The 5,210-nt window shown below is 37.5% G+C and overlaps 1 protein-coding gene across 1 annotated transcript; it reads left to right on the top strand.

Annotated features, from left to right (window-relative positions):
• Positions 1–633: 633 nt before the first annotated feature.
• LOC109103082 (reticulocalbin-1-like) lies at positions 634–4,461 on the top strand. Its single transcript, XM_019116405.2, has 6 exons — positions 634–1,081; positions 2,164–2,357; positions 2,457–2,635; positions 2,770–2,830; positions 2,968–3,167; positions 4,171–4,461. The coding sequence occupies exons 1-6, from the start codon at positions 861–863 to the stop codon at positions 4,276–4,278; spliced, it is 963 nt and encodes a 320-aa protein (XP_018971950.1). The 5' UTR covers positions 634–860; the 3' UTR covers positions 4,279–4,461.
• Positions 4,462–5,210: the final 749 nt, after the last annotated feature.

The following is a 5,210-nucleotide window of genomic DNA, read 5'->3' as shown; positions in this document are numbered from 1 at the left end:
ACTTGCTGCCAGTGCCATCTCCGATAGGCCAATGTGAATTTTGTTATTCATTATTTGCATAATTTGCTAACACATGCCATCTTTCCAGCACAAACTGGGAGCTGGAGCTCTGTTATGAAACTAGCCTAAAGCCAGTGGCCTTTTATTTCACTAGCCTAATGAATTGTTAATGTATTTAAATGATATTTGCTCTGTCAATTTAAATCTGCTCAAACATAGTTGTATCTGGCACAGTCTTTTAATGCTCCATGATGCCTAACTTCATAGCATAGACTTCATATGCATTAACTTTTTGGCAATATGTTTTAGCAAATGCATTTTACAGCACTGGATTAGGCTATGTAATAAATCCAGTCAACGGCTGTTTAATCCAAATATCTGTTTAAATACGTTCAACTTTATGCTGGGAATTAACTTGGCTATTTTAGCTATTGACAAAAGTGTAATACTATAATTTTACGTTCTGCATTCCTTAAATAAGAAGCAGGCGCTTCTGCGGCGTGTAGTCTTGCGACGTGGCGTCCACGCCCACCTCGAGTTAAAGACAGCCGATCGGCCAATAGCAGAGCTTCTAACATTCCGCGTCCATGCTAGCCGTGTTTTGATTGGCTGTCTTTTGACACGCACCCATTCTGGGTTTGGTTGTAGCCTTCAGTGATCCGCCGGGTATGTTTGAATCGAAAATGAAAAGAGCCGACTTGTGTTCTGATGAGTTGGATTGTTTCGTTCTGAGTCGATAACAATTGAGACACGTCTCCCTGGCAACCGCAGCTTCTGCGATTTCCACGGTGTTCGTTTAGAACGTTTAACTTGGTGCCAGTTTTAAACTTTCTCTTTGCGCTGGATTGCGTCCTTAAGGCATGGATGTCTCGACGTATTTATGGTTTTTGTCGCTTTGCACGTGTCTGGCGCACGGGAAACCCACTCTCAGGAAAGAAAGAGTTCATCACGAGCCTGAACTGAGCAGACAACCCCACGAAGATAACCAGAGCTATCAGTACGACCACGAGGCCTTTCTGGGCAAAGAGGAGGCCACCACATTTGATCAGCTCACCCCGGAGGAAAGCAAAGCTAGATTAGGGTAAGACTGGGTTATATTTCAAAAGACCCTCTTTAGCATGATGCATTTCTGTATATGTGTAGATCAATTACAGATCAAGATGACAAAAATGAGACGTGTTAAGTTCTTAGGAATTAAATATTTCTATTAATATTTGTTCATACATTCGTAAAAAGTATTTACACCTTTTCCTACACGCGTACATACACACATATACATGCATGTATGTCCTCTGAGAGAGTCTATTTTATGGTTTTCCTGTCACGTGACAAAATTCCTCCTGTGTGGTGGTTGCCACACTGTCATGTTAACCTTTTGATGTTGGATATCAGGGTTTAGCTCGTTTCTTGCCAGTGTAACAAGTTGTCCAGCTCACCCTTTGGGCATGTAGGCATGAACCTCGTTCTCTTCCCAGTCCTGTAAGAGGGAGGGCTCTCTTCACATCACAACGTGGCATCAGAGAGAAAAATAATGTGCTGTTGACAGTCTTCTAGTCACTTGGAGTCTAGTTTCTGTCAAGAACATTTCTGGGTCGTATTTCGATTGAAAATAAGCGTTAAGAAATGGAAGAAATAAGCAAAAAATGAAATGCAAATATAGATAAGTAATTTTTGAAATATGTTTTATATAAAATTTGTATTTTTATAACGTTTTAAAATTTGTATCAATATTTTTTCATTTTATTTGAGAGATTATCAAGGTCATATTGCAATAATGAGAGTCACCACTGAGTTATAAACACCACTGAATAATGCAAATTATAAAATTAAATAAATAAAATAAAAACATCCGTAGCAAATATCTGTTTAATTATGTTCACCTTTATGCTGGGAATTAATCGGTCACTTATAATAATACTATTAAATTTTAGGTTATATTAAACACACACATACATGCACTCACACAAAATTCTTGCATTTACTTTTTTTCCTAAAATTTTTGGGGTGCAGTATCTCTATTTTCATAGGGATTGGATCGATCCATCATGTTTGAGGTGAAAAGATAGGAATGTGTCTGAGAAAACTCAAACTCCAGTGTCCATTCTAATATTTATTCTCTGTAAGTTTCCACTTTATGCACTCTTTTCTTTCTTTGCACCTTAGGAAGATAGTTGATCGTATTGACAGCGACGTTGATGGCTATATCACCACTGATGAACTCAAGGCCTGGATCAAGAGAGTACAGAAGCGTTACGTCTATGAGAACGTCGCAAAGGTCTGGTCTGACTACGACCTGAACAAAGACAACAAGATCTCGTGGGATGAATACAAGCAAGCAACGTACGGTTACTACCTCGGTGAGTCACTCGTATCAGAAACTGTTGAAAGTTTTAATATTGATGAAATGTTTTCATGATAGCCGCCTGCATGAGACTCAACATCGACTCTTCTCCCAGCCAATCCAGAAGAGTTTGAAGATGCAACAGATCAGTTCAGCTTCAAGAAGATGCTTCCGCGAGATGAACGTAGGTTTAAGGCTGCAGATCTCAACGGCGATTTAGCTGCAGATCGAGAGGAGTTCACTGCTTTCCTCCATCCAGAAGAGTTTGAGCACATGCAGGAAATTGTAGTTCTTGTGAGTGTCGGTTAAATTTTCAGACAGTGGTACTCGCTGTCAGTTTAATTATGCAGACTATTGAAAATAACCATCATGCTTTTATTTAATAAAGTAACTGATTTATCTCATTCCCATTTTCTTTACTCCACCAGGAAACTCTGGAGGACATTGACAAGAATGGAGATGGTCATGTAGATGAGGATGAATACATTGGTAGGTTTATCTGTATTTTGACAGAATGTATTACAGATTACTTTTAGACACTGAAACTCTTGACAAAATCAACATTTTGGGGGTGAACTATCCTGTATCCAAGGGAAAACATTTTTAGACCTTTTGCTATCTTACAGCGGACATGTTTGCGCATGAAGATGGCGGCCCAGAGCCAGACTGGGTTAGAACCGAGAGAGACCAGTTTTCAGATTTCAGAGATCTGAATAAAGACGGGAAGATGGACTTAGAAGAGATTCGTCACTGGATCCTGCCGCAGGACTATGACCACGCGCAGGCAGAGGCTCGGCATCTGGTGTACGAGTCGGACACAGACAAGGTGAGAACCTACTGGGATGCTGTCCAGAATTGTAGTACTGATGTTATAATACATTCATGGTCATTTAAACAATTAAATGCATGCTTAAAGTAAACTAGGAGAAAAATACCATAAGAATTAATTTATTTAAATATATTAATTTATTTGATACCTCTACCAAAGTTTGTAATCAGTGCAATTTATTTATGTATTTTTAAAGAACTTAATATTTTTAATCAGCCGTGACACATTATTTTGATCAAAAGTTGACGTAAAAGAAAAATGTCAAATAAATGCGGTTTTGTCTGTTCATCAAAGAATCCTGAAAAAGCACAGTTTCCACAAAAATATTAAGCAGCATAACCTTTTTAACATTGATACATTTTGAGCATTCTTTAGCAGAAAATCAGCATATTAGACTGATTTCTGTAGGACCATGTGACACTGAAGACTGGAGTAATGAGGCTGAAAATTCAGCTTTGCATCACAGGAATAAATTACATAATTGTTAATTGATTAGTAATTTTAAGGACATTTAGTTTTATTAATTTCTTTAATTTATTGTTGCAAGACATATGTGATATTAGATTTAGTTATTAAACATAATAGCATTGTGCACATTGTGCATACAGCTACAATGTTTTAAAATAATTGTAGCCTTGTATATTTCCAATTTTTTAAAGGTAATTTCCACATTTTGGTGGTTGTGTGCGTCTGTTGCTCATGTGAATAATTAATGTGCTACCTTTAGTAGAAAAACTAACATGTTTTAAACATGTTTTGTGTGAACACACAGAATAAATAATGTTTATCATCAGTACCAGAGATGCTGGTTTCTTTTGGACTTTTTTTGGAGCTTTGTCATGAGTTCAATAAAGGACTAGAGGACTTAAAATATTGCCAACACTCATTACATTTACATCTATTAATTTAGCAGACACTGTTATCCCCTGTGTCTTACAAATGAGAAATATCAGCAGCAAAACACATTTGTCATGTGGGTGGAATGTTAAATTTTTTGTAGGACCAGATGCTGACCAAAGAAGAGATTCTTGAGAACTGGAACATGTTTGTAGGCAGCCAGGCCACCAACTATGGCGAAGACCTTACTAGGAACCATGATGAGCTATGAACCCGAGCGAAGGGTGTGGAACCCTCCCTGAGGACGCAGGTACTGAACTGAGAACTGAACCTCCGTGGCATCCATGAAGCCATGCCAGTGACTGACGAACTGACTGATGTACTGCAGCTCTACCTCACAGACTGGACATAGAGGAATCACTGACTGATGGCTGTAGTCCCTAATGCACACTTAGGGTTTTCTCTTTCACTCTATGTTCTTTTTGTGGGTGGTCAAGGGACTGTTCTGTCCTGGTTGAATGAGCTGCTACAGATTTCTTCAGCTGAAGCTGAGCCTTTTTTTTTTCTTCTTCTTCTAAAGCAATCATGGGACAAAGCCTGTGCCTATTTTTGTCTGGTGACGATGTATTGGAACAAACATTCTATTTATTTAGAATTTGAATTCAATTTTATGCTTTGATAATACAACTCTTTTACTACAGAAAGCACTACAAGTCAGTGTTGATAATACAGTTATACATACAGTTAACTAGACATGTAATTATGTTGTAGATTATAACAGAGTTCCCATTGCTGACCAAACTTTACATGTTCTACACACAGCTGCATCTGATGCATTATTTTTGTGTCTTTTTACATTTGCACATCTGGTCTGTCTTTGCTCATGTCTGGTAAAATTCAGCCCTGATTATAACTCGGTCTTATTTTATGAGTTTAGATTTGATGACACATAGTATATGAAGTGTGGTTGTGTATACACTATTGTTCAAAAGTTTGGGGTCAAGAAATTAATGCTTTTATTTGGCAAGGATGCATTAAATTGTCCCAAGTCACAATAAAGACATTAAATACAAATATAAAACTTTTTAAAAAAAATTGTAATTAGTTTCACAATATGATTTTGCTGTATTTTTGATCAAATAAATGTAGCCTTGGTTAGCATCTGAGACTTTAAAACATCTTACCGACCCCAAACAATTAAAG

This window comes from Cyprinus carpio, chromosome A7 (assembly GCF_018340385.1).
Source record: "Cyprinus carpio isolate SPL01 chromosome A7, ASM1834038v1, whole genome shotgun sequence".
Classification (NCBI taxonomy): Eukaryota; Metazoa; Chordata; class Actinopteri; order Cypriniformes; family Cyprinidae; genus Cyprinus; species Cyprinus carpio.
This window is presented reverse-complemented; position numbering and strand designations above follow the sequence as displayed.

What these genes read in the sequence shown, in the direction of transcription:
- LOC109103082 (XM_019116405.2), top strand. Translation starts at nt 861, where the DNA reads ATGGATGTCTCGACGTATTTATGGTTTTTGTCGCTTTGCACGTGTCTG. An exon ending in AACGTACGGTTACTACCTCG is followed by an intron (nt 2,358 to 2,456) that starts GTGAGTCACTCG and finishes CTCTTCTCCCAG; the next exon opens with CCAATCCAGAAGAGTTTGAA. An exon ending in TGCAGGAAATTGTAGTTCTT is followed by an intron (nt 2,636 to 2,769) that starts GTGAGTGTCGGT and finishes TTACTCCACCAG; the next exon opens with GAAACTCTGGAGGACATTGA.